Source organism: Chionomys nivalis, chromosome 3, assembly GCF_950005125.1.
Source record: "Chionomys nivalis chromosome 3, mChiNiv1.1, whole genome shotgun sequence".
Lineage (NCBI taxonomy): Eukaryota > Metazoa > Chordata > Mammalia > Rodentia > Cricetidae > Chionomys > Chionomys nivalis.
In genome coordinates, this window is record NC_080088.1 from 25268027 (window position 1) to 25285891 (window position 17865).

The window sequence follows — 17865 nt, forward strand, 5'->3', positions numbered from 1 at the left end:
CAGTCTTTCTCCAAATTGCTGGACTATGAGTTCTCACCCCCTACCAGGTGTTAAGGAGCCTTGTAATAACGGACAGGGTTGGTGGTTTGAATAAAGCTATAGGGTGTCATCATATTAAACACCATCATTTTCTTTCTGAACTTTTCTGTTGGAATCCAATGAATAGGATATCTTATATAACAGAAAGAAATACCATCAGGATTGTTAATACAAGCATATCTAGAAAACTACTGGCTTCCACTTGTAAGATATGTTTGATCTTAAGCTCACCTGCTAGTGTTTCTGAAAACCTTTATTATAAACATTTTCTTAACACTTAAACACGTTGCTGAATCAGCGATCAGCACGGCTACAAAAAGAAGATAGTCCTTAGAATCGTTGCTTTTTATAAAATGTAAACTGGAAGTAAATAGAATACCACATACCTGTGAAAATATGTACCAACAGTCCCAACATCAAATAATGAAATGTACAGTGCATATGAATTCTATTTTAGCTCCACTGAACTTTGTTCTGCTTGAGAAGACAGGCAGACCTCAGAGAATGACAATGATTGTTGCTCATGAAGTTTGGCAGAGATTTCATTGCAAAAGACTTGAACTCCATTAAATTCTGTGCACTCTAAATCCGGAGTCCTGATCATCCTGGTATTGCATGCCTCTTCATCTTGGCTCACTATTTTGATGTATTCACACTCACTTATATTGGTTGTCAGAGACCAACATTTGCTTTGCTTACATTAAGAAGGTACATGAATATCAGGCAAACCTCACAAAATTTTAGAGTACTAAAATTTTCCACAAAGTTGGAGACAAGTGGTTGCTTCTTGACCTTCATTTCCCAGCAAATACGTCTGTCAGTTACTGCTGGGTTTATGAAGGAGAATATACTATAAAAGGATGAGTTTTCTTTCATTTTACGAAACTGAACAAATTGGCATGTGACCCAGATCAAAGAAGGCTGTCTTGCAGATGCAGTTCATATAACAAGGCAGATCTGCTCTTGGACTACATACTTTCGTAAATCTAATTGTGTTAGTGTGGGATACAGCCTTCCTGTCAAATTGTGTTAGAATCACTACATAGATCCCTAAGCCTTTATAGAAGAGCAAGATAATATCTTTGCAACATGGCGGCTTTTTAAAATATTGCTTCTGTCTTGTAACTTGGGAATGAGGGTAGCTTGTACCAACACTCATGACGGGAAGCCTAGCAATCATGTGGGTCTTGTCCGGGTGATGTCAGGCTCTTTATAGAGGTTGGTGTGCAAGGAAACTTGACAATGCAAAGTATAACTGGGGTAGGTAAATTATAGCCAACCTGTAGAAAGTTCTGAAGATATATATATATATATGTTGCATAAGGACAATAGATAAATTGGCTACTGTAACTAACTGGTCACACCTGATGCTGTTCAAATAACCAAGAACAGGAGACTAGACAGATATCCCAGGGACATAGGGGAGAACCAACTACTACTGCTCTAACAACAAACAAGCAAACTAACATAAACACAGTAATAAAATGACTCCTAATGACATCTGCTCTGTTTATATATAAGTGTCTTGTCCAACTCTCATTAGAGAAGCCTCCTCTGGTAACAGATGGGAACACATGAAGAGACCCACAGTCAGACATTACGCATAGAGAGAGAGGCCTTGAGATACTCAGTTGTAAAAAGAATGGCTCCATAAAATCACTCCCCACAGGAATTAGGGAGGAGAAGGAAGAAAGGGCAAGAGGGGATGAAGTACACTAGGGATCTACAATTCAACAGGATCAATGTACACATGAATTAACAAATACTGAGGCCACAAACACAAGGCCTGCATGGGTCTTCACCAGATGGGGTCCTAGAGCTCAAAGGAGAAATGGACACATGCCCCCATCCTTAATAAGAAGCTGTCTCCAAATGGCAACAACTTGAAAATAAATATCAACTTTTTTCCAATGGAGACTCATCCGGGAAACAAAATTCTCTTAAGGGAAGGCTGAATGCCCAGCAGTAAGTCAATTGTCATCAGAAAATGAACTCAATGGTATCATCATAGGTACCTTGTCTCATAATGTTGTGTCATGTCTTTTAAATTTAGTCTTATTTTTAATTCTTATGTATACACACACACACACACACACACACACACATATATATGTACATATGTATGTATATCTTCTACAGGTTCTTTGTGTATATATCATGGCTTCAAGCTTAGTGATTTTATGGAATTCTGAGTGTGCAGATGAATGAGTCTCTAGATCTGGATCCGTTTCTTGTGACTTTTCTTTCTGTTTGCCTGTTTTGTCCTATTCAAATGTGTTATTTTTGGCTTTATATTACGTTATTTTATTTTATTATTATCCCTTAGAAGTCTGAATTTTTCTTCTAATGAGAGACAGAAATGGGGTGTGTCCAGATGAGAAGGGGGGGAGAAACTTGAAGGAATAGAAGGAGGGGAACAATAATCAGGATATATTATGTAAGGGTAAAAAAACTCTTTTAGATAAAAAAGAAAAAAATAGCTAACTGTTCACATATTTTACCTGGAAATATTCTAATAGTCTAGATTGATTTAGTGATAGTGGGCAAAGAGTTGGGAAGATGTTTGTCATATTAAAAAAAAGAAGTTGAAAAACACCAAAAGAAATTCTGAGATGAACATTTGAAATGGATCCTCAGAAATGATTTCAAACTAAGAGGGTATAAATTTTTAGGTGAATTATTCTAAATCAGCTAATATTAAATAGGAGGCTTCCTGGAAAATAGGTAACAATATTATTTAAATGACATTTAATTATTTTTCTTCACCCCATCTTGTATGATTCCCATATAAGAAATCTGCCAAAAGCATGAGAAATAGAATCCATGTATCAGAATAAAAATATGGTATGACCTTACAAAATCAAATGGCCACCAATAGTGCTGATCACTTAGTCTACCTATCATGAGAATAATGTTCAGTAATTAATGCAGTACATCAGCCAATGGTGTCCATCCAAGTTGGATAGATAATTCTATGCAATTCTTCTTCATAGGGATGGAGAAGTGATTTTTTTTCTTTACTAGAAAAGATGTTCTGTGAATGAATGTTCTTGATTCAGACCATTGTCCATATCAAGTACCTTGTTCTGTATGAGGTAATCACACACAGCACTTTTTCTGAGGGAATAATTTCTTTCAGTAAAAAACTGAAGGAAAGAAGTAAGGCCAGGCTCAGTGAGAGCGGGCAGGCCAGCTGAACTTCCAAAGGACACAGTTGTAGGGCATTTTGTTGACTTAAGACTGAGATTAAAGTTCTGTTTTCCACCACACCGTGGTGCATGTTAGAAGAAATGAAGGATGTCTTTACACACATCCTTAGTCTGTTCATGATTATTTCTAGACTATAATATTTCTAGGACTTCCTTCTCTGAGAGTCATACTAGATTTCTATTCTCTACTATGCTGAAGGTAGGAGGTCTATGTGACTCGAAAGACGATTCATGACTGATTGCATCTGCAACTATGAAAGTCAATGTTGAGATGCTAAATCGCACAGTCTGAGAAAACAGACTGGCTGCATAACACAATCCCTCTGACATTAGGAGTTTATGTGAGATGTGGATTGCTGTGGCGCTTCTGTAGGAAATTCTGGTTTTGCTACCGTGGTGCAGTGGACTCCAATTCAATACCAACAGCAGGATTACCAACCTGAACAAGACCCAATAGTTTCTTTGTACATGTATGTGGAAGACAGGAAGTTGGGGTACCAATTTGATGGTAAATATGATCAAAGTACATTGTATGAATTTCTGAAGGAATTAATATAAATGATATACGTAACAGAATTTCTTTGCAGCGATGTAAAGTTAAATGCCTCACTTGTGTACTGGATACCTACATGCTTTTTGCATGTACTCGTTATTTTTAGATATAGCGGAAACTGGGCTGATTTTCACTAACTGTGAAAGATAATTTGTGGATATTTCTTCCCATAAATCAGAAAACTAACGTAAAATAAGGAGAGAAATGTGAAGAACACTCTATGTAGTGCTGAGACTACACTACCCATGGCTCTGTTCCAAAGCTCTGAGCCTGGCTTGTCTTCTTAGGCAAGTGAAGACTCTTTTCCAAGGCCACGTTCCACAGGCACAAAGCCGTTCTGCTACAATATTAATGAATGAATAAATAAATGATATTCCCACTGAATTTTCAGATGGACTACTTTGCTGTAGATGTTACGATTAAAAAGTTATTTATTTTTGAAAATTTCCTTCTAAATTTTGTTTGTTTTTTAGTTTTTCTAGACAGGATTTCTCTGTGCAACCCTGCTGTTCTGAAACTCACTCTGTAGATCAGGCTGATCTCAAACTCAGAGATCCACCTGCCTCTGCCTCCCAAGTACTGGGATTAAAAACATGAACCATCATGGCCCGCTCTAAATTTCTTTTTTTATATGTCATTTCACATATGAATGATGTATTTACATAGTACTCCCGCCCTCTCCTTCCTCCAACTCCTCTCATATTCCCCCTGCCCTAATTCATCTTTTTAATTATTGTTGTTACACACACACACACACACACACACACACACACACACACACTCATTCCCTCACTCACAAACTTTATAAACACAAGATGCTGATTTCATTCAATGTGACTATTATGTACATGTGTTGTGCTAACTGCTTGGGATGGGATCACTAATCAGAGGTCATTATTCCTGAGCCAACTAAGTCTTTCTGTCTTTCTCTTAGCAGCCATTAATTGAATTATAACTCATCATCTCAGAGAGGGGCCTTGTGAGATTTCACCCACCAATACTGGCAATTTGTATTTTTAATCTCAATTATTTATGTACAGCATTGCATATTTGGATATGCTTACTTAAAGAGTACATACATGTTTTACCCTTTTAAAGATGTTACTTATTGCCTTATATGGAAATGTTTTAGCACATGAGTACAATTTTTTAAAATAGACAGTAACTTTCAGAAGTTCAAATAAAGCTTCTTTTTGAGACAATGCATGAAACTTTCACAAATAAAGACTTTACTACCTTTTCTTTTTCAATATTTATTTCATTTGGTGTGTCTGTATGGATGCTTGTCTGCATGTGAAGCACATGCGTGCAGAAGTCAATGGAGATCAGAAGAGGGTATGGGTTCCTCTGGAAGTGGACCTATAGGAGGCTGTGAGCTATCCAATGTGGGTGCTGCGTGTCCACTGTACATGGAGCTGCTTCATTTTTAACTAAATCCTAAAATGGAGCTAAAATACTCCAGGGAAGTTTATATGTAATTAATTTTGGATTGGTTCATGCCTAAAGGATGGAAGCGGACCTCCCACATTATTTGTATAAGCAATCCCATCTTCCTGTGAGGTGGGATTAACAGGAGTGGGAAGTTACTACTTCTAAAGAGCTCCTAAAACTCCTCTGTGAACAGAAAAAAATTGTGAATTGCAGTCATTTATATCAGTGCATAAATAAAAAATTTATATTTTGTTTGATTTTATCTATGAAATTAGTAACTTAAGAATGTATGATGGTAGCATGTGTCTGCAACCAGGCATATCCATTGTGAGCCAGGAAATGTAGACAAAGCAAGTCCTGGAAGTTCATAAATCAGCTATGTTGGTATACAGAATATCAAACAAAAACTCTGTCTTGAGCAAGGCAAACACCTACATCAGATATTGTTCTCTACCATTTATATGCCCACTGTGGGCCATGTGTACTTGCAATCCCTATAAACACACACACACACACACACACACACACACACACACACACCTCCCCTCCCCCACAGATACATACACATGCAACACACTCAAGCAAACATACATAAATGTACATAGGCATACACACAGGTGCACACACATGCATGCACAAAGATATAGACACACAGATTTTCACATACACAGACACACCCAGATACACACACACACACACACACACACACACACACACACACACACACACGTGTAGGGAGACCTAAGAATCAACACCACCATCATGTAATAGTTAATAGTTGAGTTTCCTGTAATAGTTAATAGTTGAGATTCCTGAATACGGTTTGGGGGTTTATGTTATTTTAGGCAAACATATAATTTGATATAGATATTGTTTTCTAGATAAGATAACATATATTTTGTTTTCCTCTTTAAGAAACTATAAACAAAGTTTACATGGATGTGGTTTGGGTATGATGGGGTAGAATATTTGGGTGTCATTTGAAATTACATGGGCATCCCTGGCAATTCTTGGTTAGATTTTAGTCTGACATTGACATATTCCTGATTTTTTTTGATGTACAACTTTACATTTATTTTTTCCCAATATGCTATCATACAAGCAGCAGAATCCCCTTATCTGCAGTGATGGGGATATATGCTGAGATGGAGACAAAGAATGTACTTTTTACACTACATACATCAAATTTATAGACTTTTCTTATGTAAAATGTGTTAAAATTTGAATTTTTTCTAATTACTGCTTTTTATCTACATTACTAATGTTATTACTAACTCCCACTTAATTTTTATTTTTTACTTTCGGATAAACTTTGATTTATTTCTGATTGAAATTTTCACAAAGGATGATGTAAAATGCATATGATGTATATGTGTATTTCAGAAATTTAAATTTTCTAACATATATTACATTTTTTAAATTTTTAATAATGTTCAGATTTTGTGTAATATGATAACAATGTCCTCTTCTGAGGAAATCCAAAAAAAGCCATTGATGATTACATATTCAATTATTTTTAGGTTTGTGTCTGATCCCATAAAGTGCTAATTTGAAACCCTAGCTATCTTATTATTGTGACAAAGGCTATATGCTGTGAACTGTTAAATAACCCCTAATATTTATGCCATGCTTGGTTAAACAGGAAATGGGCTATTTCACTATAAATAATGCACAAGTCCACTTTAATAACCCACCACGATGCCACCTTAGAAATTGGTTTGCATTTATTGATCGCTAGGAGTGAAGCTGAAATATTTGAAAACATTACATGACCTTATATCACTAGCTACAGATAAGGGAAAGCACAATCAATATACTCCTACCCCTAAACTCCACATTTCTACCCTCACCAATTCTCTCGAGTAAACCCTTCAATGATTTAGATAAGCATAGTATGCGATATAAAAGACAACTAGTCAAGGAGATTAACATTTGTTAACTAGGTTGTTATTGAAAACATAAATTCTTGTGTGTGACATGAGATCCATAGAGTCTAAGACAGGTCATTCTGACAGCGATGGTCCCCAGTGATTTGAGCGTCAGTGCAAGTGTCAGAGTGACAGACTGGGTGCAGTGAATATTATACTCCTAAAAAAACCCCAAAGCTAACTAGGTAAAAGGGAATGGGTGTGGCTTTGAATCTGATAAGCATGAATATTTTAAGGGATTGTTTCGTGTCCCCTAAAAGTATCATTCAAATCTGTACATATTGCACCTAATATACACCTATAGTATACTGGGGAATCCTCACTTGACTCCTGAATTAAATGAGCCAACACACATTAAACACCTGATGTTGTCGCTGCCCTTTGGAAGTTGTGTGCAAACTGTAATGCTGACACACAATTCCTGATAGCTTTTCTGGTTAACTTTAAAGGAAGTTTGCTTTAAAACAAATTCCAACTAATGACTCATTTTTTGCTTTTCTTAATAGGTATGTTTTGTTTATTGACTCGTTCTTACTGATTACATCCAGGATTACTGAACTCTGGATGTTCAAAACTACAGGTAATTTACATGAAATGAACCAGTTTCTTCCTGAACAAATAGGACATCACACTTTCTTGTAATATATGAAGATTTCAGCAACTCTAATCTGAGGTCAAAGGAATCTCTCTCTCACACGTACATACATAAGCATGCATATCTACACACAAAATTAAAGGAAGTCATAGCTAATTTCAAGCAATGCCTTGAATAAAGTCTATTGAGATCTTTCTTACCATGAACATCAAATGGCTAAAACATTCTTTTTACTTCTTTTTTCTTATCAATTTCAGTATCAGTTTTAATGAGTAAAAAAAACAATGAATCAACATTCAAATAAAAGAGCACAAGGTGCTTGTTTAATTCACAGAGCATAAAGGATTTTCTGAATTATCAAGAATTTCCCATAACATCATATATGAGTAGGTTTTCTTCATAAGTGAAGGATCCAGTTAATAGTCCCGAGAAAAAGATCATTCAGTTGATTAACTTTTTCTCACTTTACAATAATTTTATTGCTTTATTAGTTCCCTTGTAGAAAATAATCATAACTCTATAAGTTTATTACTCCACATTAATTTACCTGTGATAGTCCCTCAAGGGGGAAAATCCATGGAAATAAAAATACTTAAATGCAACATGTCATTAAGTGCATTGTTCTTTAAGTACTTTTAATTCAATGCTGTAACATGGTTTATATATAACATCGAGGAAATCTATAAAAGACAAAGAGCAAATCCCATTAGTGCATCTAAACAATGCAGTTTATCCAGACAGAGTAAGAATAAGGAAGAAGAATTATGCTGAGAGAGAACCCCCAAAAGAATCTACCTTTGATTCCTCTTTCCACAAACACAAACTACCCTAATCTGACTGTTCTATTAAGGGTGTAATCTATAGCTCTTTCTATTGCTACATTTCTGGAAAAGAAGCACAAACTTGCCATCACCATAAACTTTGGTCAGTTAGCCGTCTGCTCTCTTTGCTTAAGAGGAAAAGGGTAACGAGGAAACCTTGGGAATAGAGACACACAAGCATGTTAAATTGTCAATAAAGGTGTTGTTAATTTTGGTGTTTATTCCAAATGTTTAAAACCAAAAATTGGGATAAAAGGTGAAAAATAATATGTCTATGAAGACACAGAAGACGCTTCTAAAATAAATTGTTAGCTTATTGTTTCATAACAAAGTGAATGTCTCTCGGTTCAGTCTGCTTAGCACAATCATGGGCAAAATTGTGAAGACAGAAGAACTCTCTCTTATCTCTTACCTCCACTACACTCCTCTCTACAACCTACCCCAGCACACAGTCTGGCAGTGCCTGCAAAGAACACTGTCTACATGCACCGCGGACGGGGCATAATAAAGCCTCTACTGCGCCAGACCTCTATTATATTACTATCTTATTCAATAAGCTTTAAGTGGTGTCTTTTATTCTTTATCCTTGTCTAAAGTTTCAGTCAAATTATCTCAGAGTAAGGGATTGTAATTGTGTCATTTACACAATTAGGCTTCTAACTCCACTTAGAAATTATGCTGGGAAGATTTTTGTATTTTAGCACTGATCATTCTTAGATTTTGTATGTAAATTACTCCTAACACATTAACTTAATCTGTACTTATATGCTGATGTATACATGTATCTGCTTCAGAGCGATTGCTTGTCAAGATAAGCATGCCTCATGCAAACAAATCCCAGAGATGTGAGTTTGTCATTATGAATTGTGCCACATTTAAGTCTGCTTAAAAGTCCAGCTAATTTTGAAACGTAACCACTTGTAGGTTCTTTTCTTTTGCTGAAGCTAATTTGATAAAACATTAAATCTCTAAAAGTTGCACCCTTTGAAGTAGGTGAAGGCATCCACGTTTCCTGAACGGCAAACTTGCTATTAAAAACAGACAAGCACTCTAAGTTCAGGTTTAGTGCACAGCTCTGTTCTCCATTGTATTCACATTTGCAGTCGGACTTTGCAAGGACAGAATGAAGTCTGGGGAAGGAGGACGAGAAGGGGCTTGGGACTGTGAGCAGGAAGCAGGGATGGTTAGAAATTTTGCACAGGTGGCTGATGACGGATGGAGGTGGAAGCATTTCAGTAGGAAGTTAGCATTTGGGAAAGAGAGACTCTACCTGTATAGCCCAGCGAATTGTCATCATTGTCAGAGGTGGGGGCTGGTGTTCCGTTGCCGTCGCCCCTCTCTAGGTCCTCGGGGTCTGTCGGAAACAACACCACAGCTACTGCTGGAGTCACAGAAGTAACAGTAGATACCATTTCGATCGCAGCATGTCCAGACACAAGTAAATCCACATGTGACAGGAAAACACACAAGAACAACACACAGCACACGTCTTCCTTGCCCTTCCTACCGCACACTGAGCCCTGGGCAGGTCTCGGCACCATGCCTAGACTTTCCCCTTCTTCCCCTTAATTTCCCTAATTCTCTGCTCTGCCTGCACCTTTGCTGCACTTCAAAGCTAGTGAAGGGCTCTGACTGCCCTCCGCGAGGCCGCCAGCATGACTGAGAGAGCATATGGAGGAGAGAGAGGGCAGGGTGGCTGAATGCTAGCATTGCTAATTTTCTACCTTATTGTTAATCAAAGCTATTGACTGTGATCACTCCCCATCATCGCTTCATCTCCTGGCAATTACAGACTCCAGGGACTGTACTTCAGAGGAGAGCAGGAGGGAGTGGAGAAGGGTCTCGTGGAGGCAGAAGGAGTGTGATATTATAAAAATGCTCCACTCCCCCCCACCTTATAAAACAGTAAAGGAAGCAGGCCACATCCAATGCCTTTGGAAGGCAACAATTTCTGCTGAAATAGGACCGAGAAAAATTAAATGACTGTCTGGGTAAAATAGCACCTAACTTGGAATATTTTTTCTTTGAATACTTAAAGGCATTCCAGATTGCTTGGTAGTATATATTGCAACTATCCATATAAGTGTTATCATCCTTATATTTTTTAGTTTTCTCAAGGACAAAATGCTTTTTGGTGTTTTTGAAATTGGACATTCATTTTCCTATGCAGAGTTTTTGAGATGAAGCTGATCCGTAGTAGCAGAAGCTCAGTCTGTGAGTGACAGCAGTCTAGTGATGCTGTTGCTATGTGCCAAAGCTTTGTGATAGATAATTTCCACCATCACCTACTGCTCCACTGCTGACAACTAGACACGGAAACAATAAAAGCCACAAGTATAGCTCCTAAATCAAATAATGTGGAGTCAAAGGTCATTCACGTTGCAGTGTTCTTATGGGCTTTTATCCCCTTAAACAGCATCTGCAGAGTTGCTTGGGGAAGAGCCCTTGCTTGCTTAGAAAGAAAATGAGTCACTTAGAAACGAGGCGGTAAGCACACACAGGTAGTGTCCCTCTAAATACGTCACAGCCATCATTATTTCTGTGTTTCTGCTGTTTTCAGTTAGGGCAGCAAATTTTTGTCTCAGACAAAACTATTCAGGAATGACTTAGGAGTTTTTAAAAAGAAATATGAAGTCTGTCACAAGACTGCCAGCTTTTGGCCAGATACCTGCTATTCACTCTCATTTACTGGTTCTCTATATTTCCTACCACAAATGTCAAAGGATGAGACTGTGTGGTTAATGTGGGAAGAGGAAGTTTTGGATCTGGGCAGACAAAAGGGGGCAGGCTCTTTTTGCTTTATTTATCCTTAACTTTAGGGACGACTTTGTTGTGTTTGCCCTCAAAAGTGACTTTGGAAATGGTCAGACAGTGAACACGTCTGCTCTTTAGCCACACAACTTGTTAACTTGCTGCATGCATGAACTGTTTAGGTCAGAGATGTGTCCATTAGAGAGACTTGGAAGTGATCTCATTGTGTAATTTAGGGCAGTATTAGTTACTACAGTGCTGGACCACAAACCAAGTAACCTCACTTAAGGGGTTAAACAAATAGGAGGCTGACACAGAGAAATAAAAAGAAATTTGTTGTTCATGTGTATTAAGAGGCCTTTAAGGGAGGGTACATTCCTGCTTCATAAATATTGTTAAAAAAAACCACAGTGTGTGCTGGGTCACTTTAGTTTTATGAATTAATTAGCATTAGTAAAAGGCACAGACAGTCAAGGCAAACTCTCCACCTAATTATGAAGGTGTAGTTTATTGATTGTGGCTGCAGTCTTTCTAATTACTTTGTTTAAAACATGGTAGCATTCTTCCAAATCTATGACTCAATTAAATCGGCTTGTTTATGCAGTATCATAAAACTGTGGTATAAGGTTTGTACATTTTTGTTATTGAAACCTTCCTAGAAATGTGGGTGTTTTCCTAAAATCCATGGAAATAAGGGAAGTGAGTTCATTATCATTGAAATGAGTTGCCTAAACCTACTTAAAGAAAAAAAAGACTTCACTTAACTCTTAACTCATCCTTAGTGCTCTGTAAACTTACCTCCTTGTGTCTACCCACTATGCCAGGCTTTCCTTGTAGGCTTAGGGAAGATTAGACTGCGTTAATCAATCAATTTTACCATATCTGCAAAGTCCACTCTGTCTATCTAATACTGTCTTTAATTAAAGTCATGCTGGGCCTAAAAGAAACAGAAGGTGACATTTTCACTAACTTCACTAATTTTTCTTCCTTCTCCTCCTTCTTGTCAAAAGATAACGATAATAGAAAGTGCCCCGTTGCTTCTCTCTGTGTGAGCTGGAGGCTGAATGTTGAGTCTAAAAGTTAGATACTTATTTTGTGTGTTGTTGTTGTTATTGTTAAGTAGTATTGATTACTGAGCCACATGCTAGAAGATAAAAAGGTGAGAGGTTATATTATTTTAGCATATTTGAAGGAGGGATTCTCTGCAGTCTCTGAATTTGCAGCCTTACATGCCTGAATTCAAGGGGCTGAAGCTTCTGCTTGTTGATTTAACCCTCCATGTCATCTACAAAGGCTCTGGAACTGGAAACTTTGCTCTCATGGGTGTGTTGCTCAGATGAAAATGTAAACTTGCTGAGTCAGGCACTTTATTTTTTATTGTTACACAGGATTGAATTGAAGGCAACAGTTTAATTAACAAAGGCAAATTTTACATAAGTAACTGACTCTAAGTGAGAAACAAGTGGAAAGAAAACACACACACAAAATGCATTTTCTCACTTATTATCATGTGCTGGAGGAAAATGACAATGTATGAACTTAGATTTTTTGCATCCTCTATTTCCCTGGCAGGCCAATATTAGATATAAGGTATTTTATGAAATATAAAAAGGACATCTGATTCATAAGATTATATATATCTAAGGCTGGAAAAAAATTCCTGTCAGAGACACACCTCCTGGGAAGTTAGTGTCTATTTGGTGTTCACTGTCTTCCAAAGCAACCAGTCTCTTTGTTCTGAAATCCTGGTTTTTATTTGTTTGTTAAGAACAAATCCACTTTTTTTTTCTTTCATTATCTGTCCCTCAACTTCATTTCTAAACTGTGGGAATAGACCACTCCAGTACTCATTTGAATGACTGTCTTATTACTATCCAAATTCTTTTTTTTTGTTGTTTTTTGTTTTTCGAGACAGTGTTTGTAGCTTTGGAGCCTGTCCTGGCACTAGCTCTGTAGACCAGGCTGGCCTCGAACTCACAGAGATCGGCCTGCCTCTGTCTCCCGAGTGCTGGGATTAAAGGCGTGCACTACCACCGCCTGGCTATCCAAATTCTTAAGGGCTTATGGTTTCTAGTTCTCTGGACTTGAAACTTTTCGACCTGTTTTCTCTGTTGCCATCATCCAACCCGAAGGATCTGTTTTTTTCATAAGTTGATGAACTTCCATATCGCTCAAGTTCATGCTCCACCTACAGCCTAATCATAGCTGATGGCCAAGTCAACTTCTTGTTGACACCAACAAATTTCACACTTTTACTTGGTAAACACGACACTTACCAGCTACCACTTCAATGTAATCTTTTCCTAGTGTCCCTTATGGTGTTATCTATCTTACATACATGTGCACAACATTTTCGTTATTTTACACTTCAGTAAATGCTGCTGTCTATGATGATAAAAACAACCATAGACTTAATAAAAATTAGCCTTAGTATGTCTAAAACTGAATTGCTTGACTTTACCTTCTGGATATGGGGCTTTTTATCATACTTGAAAAAATAATATGCAAGATTTTATATATATATATATAGTAATAGCTTTGCAATATATACTATTTATCTCATATAAGATAAATATGTCTTATCATCCTATGTCTTTCCCATATTTAATAAGAATAAAAACTACAAATGGAATAAACACTAGAAATCATTATCTTTCTGTAAACTTTTATTTAAATAAAATTCATTCAACATTTTGTCTGATGGAAAATTATATATTTATATATGCCATTTATTATGTGTAAAATATGTCTACATTTTAGAATCACTTGATAGAGAAAATGAATGTATCAGTGCTGAAAACACATCCAGTCTGCCCTCTGTGATTATCAAGAATACGTACCTTGTTGTTACTTCTTCATTGCATTACAGAACAGAGTTTTTGACTCTACTCTTCATGTCTAACTGGAACTTTGTATCATTTAATCAGTAACAACTAGCCCTAAATCTTATGTGTGGACTGAGGTTACAGAACCGTAGACTCCCCAGTACCAAAGTATCACCTCAGAAACCAACTGCTAACTGTAAGGTGAAAGAGACTTTGGCAATGGCTACATCACATAGCCACCACTTTAACTCAGTAATCCACTGAGCATCACTGTAGTTGGTATTCAAGAACGGAAAGAAATTGTGTGGTACAGCATAGTATTTTTCCACAAACCATGTATGACTTGCATGCAACCAAATTTAAGGCCCAATATAAAAGGAATAGAGAACATTATCTATTGTTATTAGACTTTGCAGGTAGAATAAATAATTAAACAGTGAGACTCATGGAACGGTGGAGAAAAACACTGCGTGAGAAGGAGCTCAAGAAAGAATATGGCCATCTCAGCAATTAGTCGACTATGGAAATATCAAAAGTAAAAATGTGGGATGATCATGTGGTCTCAGCAAGTTTGGGACACACTGGAAATACTGCACTGAAGCTTCTCTTCCCCTCTCACATGAAGATGGCTATGTTCATAGGGTGAAAGCTCATGTGTGTCTTGGCTTAGCATTCATAGTTCTCTAAGTGGTTCCCATACCTCGGCAAGCAGCGTTGCAGGGGGGAAATATAGAAGTACAGGAGGAAAAAAAAACCACTCTGATCATCAATTTGAAATTTCCAAGGTGGGTTTGGTAGTTCATGTGTTGACCTCCAGCACTTGCTTGGGAGGCAGAGGCTAGCACATCTCTCTATGAGTTCAAGGCCAGCCTGGTCTACACGGGAAGTTCTAGGACAGCTAGGACTACACAGTGAGAAGCCCAGCACTCGGGAAGCAGAGGCAGGAAGATTTCTGAGTTTGGGGTCAGCCTGGTCTATAGATTGGGTTCTAAAAGAGGCGGAGCTACACAGAGAAAAGCCTGTCTCAAGAAAACAAAACCAAGCAATAAAATGAATAAATAAACTTGGTGTTTCATTTGCTATATCGACAATTCCAGTTGATGTTGCAATTCATCGTAATTTAGGATATTCACACTGACCAAGTCCTTTTACTGCCATATCCATCCAGTCTGTTTCAGCTCCTGGAATTTACATTAGAGAAAAAAGTCTCCCCTTTGGTCTACTGTATAGTGTCCACCTGGCTTTATAGATTTGAACTATCACTGCACCACACTTTGGCATTAATTGACATTTGGAAGATGACCATTAATAAAAGATTAGGGGAAGGCAAATGAATACAAACTACTATCAATATGAGGATTGTGTTCTACAAATTGGATCAATTCTCATTGATTCTTTCCTACTAATCAAGAGGAATGCAGGGAATGGGTCCTCTAAATGAAGTACTGAGAGCATTTAATTAGAAACCTAGGTAATGAATTACAAAATTAAGTACAAAATTATGAAGATTTGATCAGCATCAGAATCCTACAGGATCAAATCAAAATTAAATTTTACCTTCTGCCTTTGCCATGTATGGCCAAAATGATTATTGAGTATGCATTATTATTCTCTCTATTCTTTTGAATTGGAATGAAAGGGAGCTATATGAGAATTATTATAGAGATTTAGAGGGAAACCTAACAGTGGCTTTTTTGTAGTATCCAATTCAAAAATTCAAAGAATAAAATAACTTTTGTTATGCACAATGCAACTGAAAATTACTATCATGTTTTAGATCATCAAACATGATACATGTCATTAATATTGTGCTAATACATGTTTCTCTGTCTTTTGTGTTGTGTATGCATGTATGTACAGATCTGTGTGCAGGTGAACATCCCTACATGTGGTGGCCAGAGAGGATGTGAAAATGATGCTTTATCACATCCCTTCTTGTCTCCTCAGTCTCTCAAAGAAACGTGCTAATTTGCTAGTCTTGCTGCCAGTGAGCTCAAGGAATCCTCCTATCCCTACCCCAGGTGCTGGTCACTGTCACATACAGCAATGCCTAGCTTTTTGTGTCAGTGCTGGGGTTTCATACCTGTGTTCTTATGTTTGCACAAGTACTTTTACCCACCGAGCTATCTTCCAGCCCCTACCACATTTTCATAAACTATTTTTTCAAAGAAACAACATGGTCACCGTCAAAGTCTACAATCACCCTTATGTTTGCTATAATTGGAAAGTCAAAGAATTTCCTTTGTTCTAAATTGGGAAGAACTATGGTTGTAAGAATTGTTGTGGGCAATAATTAACAGAAATTTGGTTTAGTAAAATGAACCACAATGTTTACTTTATTATAAGGCATATATTCAAATGCAAATTTTATTTACTGAATATGGCTTCCAAAATTTAAAAATTTTCTTCTGATAAGAAGAAAAAAATTCAGAAATGTTTGCTATTTGTCAAAAGTAAAATAATCTTAATGATAGGGAGGTACTTAGCCTATGACTTGGGATGGCAATCATACATAAAAGTACAAGTTTCATACAATGGCCTATGATTTTTGACATATTCTTGTTTATGTGATGAGGTTACCAAATAAATCAAAATAAAGTAAAAAAAGTAACTGCACTGACTTTCATCAAAAATATTATTCATATCTTAAATTTACTTAGAATATCAATGTCCATTTATATCCCTATGTATTTTTAGCGTCTGTTATGAACAGGGAATTGCCAATTGTCACCATGTTCTTATATGTAAGACACAGACACCAAGAGCAAAGAGGGTCCCTGGTATTATGCAACTGGCAAAGTACAGATTGGAAATTTGATTTCACATTTCAATCACTGTTAGCAAACTAGGTGGAATTCCAATATGTGCAATGGGACACCAGGCTAGTTGCTTTTGTCCCAACACGGAACAATAAGGTCAGATAGTTTCATACATCTATCCCTTAGCTCCTTTGAGCACACTACCAGGCTTTCTTCATCGTCTTTATACACACAGTAAAATATTTAATGAGGCATTCAAGTGACTGTAAGCAAGAAATAGGCAAAATTGCTATTATAATAGGGATTTCACACAGTGTCTCAAGACAGCTTGGTTTGGGAATTAAACTACTGAAGTTAAAATATATACCTAGATTCTTTGTAACCATTATTGTTTAAAAAATATTTCTTATTGAGACATATTTTTGATTTTTGATTTTAAAGGTTGTTAAATTATATGTAATTTAAATATATGTCTAAGAAATAGTTATCTTACTTACAGTGCAATATTTTATTTGTATTTTCCTAGTTGTTTGTTACATGGGGTATGATTAACACAGTGTGTATCAAAAAAAGATGTAATGAGCAGCCATACACTCAAACTGAAAGAGGCTCTTACATCAATGAGCCATGACAGAATTTTAAATAGCTTCAGGTCAGGTGAGTAAACTATATTTTTCTTCTAAAATTTTTAAATTTTTTAATTGGGTAGTATCCAATGTAGGTGTAGATAAAATACAGACATATTCTAGTTTGACTGGGTGCAATTTTTTTTTCCTGGTGGCTTCTCTTGAAATTGAGTGATATGATAGCAATTTGGAATTAGTCCTTATTTTTTTGGTGATACATCCCAGATTTGAATATTCAAAGAATATTATAACTCTGAAAAAACCACATGTTAGAGTACACAAACATTCTGAACTGTCACTTTGTTTCCATGATTTAGAGGGCCATCAA

The 17865-nt window shown here is 36.7% G+C and overlaps 1 protein-coding gene across 4 annotated transcripts in view; it reads right to left on the bottom strand.

The window, feature by feature from the left end:
• The window catches only part of Robo1 (roundabout guidance receptor 1), a 1002189-nt gene that overhangs the window by 448451 nt on the left and 535873 nt on the right, over positions 1 to 17865 (bottom strand). For all 4 annotated transcript variants that reach the window (XM_057763690.1, XM_057763686.1, XM_057763689.1 and 1 more), the window contains exon 3: positions 9847 to 9930. In XM_057763690.1, the coding sequence (XP_057619673.1) occupies positions 9847 to 9930 (84 nt within the window). The remainder of the gene's footprint in view (positions 1 to 9846; positions 9931 to 17865) is intronic.